At 31.2% G+C, this 1,313-nt stretch overlaps 1 protein-coding gene across 2 annotated transcripts; it reads left to right on the top strand.

Annotated features, from left to right (window-relative positions):
- The first annotated feature begins 6 nt into the window (after window positions 1-6).
- Window positions 7-1,303, top strand: LOC109863527. 2 transcript variants are annotated; one of them, XR_002251359.1, is made up of 3 exons: window positions 7-257; window positions 332-454; window positions 540-648. XR_002251359.1 is itself a non-coding variant. In XM_020443785.1 (3 exons), the coding sequence occupies exons 1-3, from the start codon at window positions 8-10 to the stop codon at window positions 700-702; spliced, it is 549 nt and encodes a 182-aa protein (XP_020299374.1). In that variant the 5' UTR covers window position 7; the 3' UTR covers window positions 703-1,303. The 2 variants fall into 2 exon arrangements, 1 of the variants encoding a protein (XP_020299374.1); XM_020443785.1 differs by having other exon boundaries at window positions 7-270; window positions 540-1,303.
- Window positions 1,304-1,313: the final 10 nt, after the last annotated feature.

Below are 1,313 nucleotides of genomic sequence, written 5' to 3' on the forward strand. Positions count from 1 at the left end.
GCAACATATGGAAAGTTTTACATGGACTGATGCGAGTACAAGATTATTTATTGAACTATATAAAGAAAAAAAAGATCTATTGACAAACAGGAAAATTAAAACCAAAAAAATTCTATGGGAAATAATAAGCGAAAGTATGAAGTTAGAAGGATACATTGTAACACCAACTCAGTTAGAAAATAAACTTAAGTTACTGGAAAGGTCATACAAAAATATGGTGACACATAATAAACAAACAGGCAGAGGACGCATAACATGTGCGTATCAAACGTAAGTATAGTTTAATGTTTGCTAGATTATACAATAAAATTTACTTATATTTTTGTTATAGAGAATTAACAGAGCTGTTAGGGCAGAAACATAATATAGAACCTGTNGCAGTGTGTGGCAAGAACGGATTAATACTAAGAAAAGAGCAACCAAGTGCATCACAAATAGAAGAAATAGACAAAGAGTAAGTTTGATACAAGATATCTGAATTAAATATCAATTTTCTACATAACTTCTTTACGTTGTATTCATATACATANTTATTTTAGGTTAATGTCAGCTGAAAACAGATGTACACAAAATGAGAACATTAAGTTTAACATTACTTCAGCACTTCAAGAAAACCAAGAAGAACAGAACACTATAAATATGGAGTTGACACAAAACACTAGTCCTAATCAGAAATCAAGTAAGTATAATAACATAGACTGATGCGAGTACTCTCTATTGAGTACTATTTATTGAATCATACTTACGTTTAATATAGATATGTCATGTGTTCTTTGCCTGTTTTTTTATTGTCACTATATTTTTGTATGACCTTTTTAGTGACTTGAGCTTTTTTTCTAACTGAAGTGTTACAATATTCTTTTCACTTCATACTTTTCCTCATTATTTTATAGCATGTATCTTATTGTAATGTATATGAATTATAATGTACAGGGTCTTTCAGATTAAACGCTCACGCAACAAACATAAAAAACTCCTACAAAAATGAACCGATTTTTATTTGTTATACACGAAAAGAAAGTTTATTTTAGGATATTTTCGATGTGACCACCGTCATTTTCAACAACTCGTTTTAATCTATGAACAAAGTTTTTCATACATAACTCTAACATTCCCACTTCGATGCTATTAAAGATCTGCGTAATTTCCTCTTTAAGTTCTTCCAAAGATGCAACGTGGTCGTTTCATACTCGTGTGGATTTTCAGTACTCCAAATACGGCAGTTTTGTTTGTTGACATACCCGTTTAGCCAGAAATGTGCTTCGTCGCTGAACCATATGTATGGAAGATTACCGCGCTTCTGACTGAGATAC

Source organism: Pseudomyrmex gracilis, unplaced genomic scaffold (genome assembly GCF_002006095.1).
Source record: "Pseudomyrmex gracilis isolate BER0280 unplaced genomic scaffold, ASM200609v1 scaffold_6042, whole genome shotgun sequence".
NCBI lineage: Eukaryota > Metazoa > Arthropoda > Insecta > Hymenoptera > Formicidae > Pseudomyrmex > Pseudomyrmex gracilis.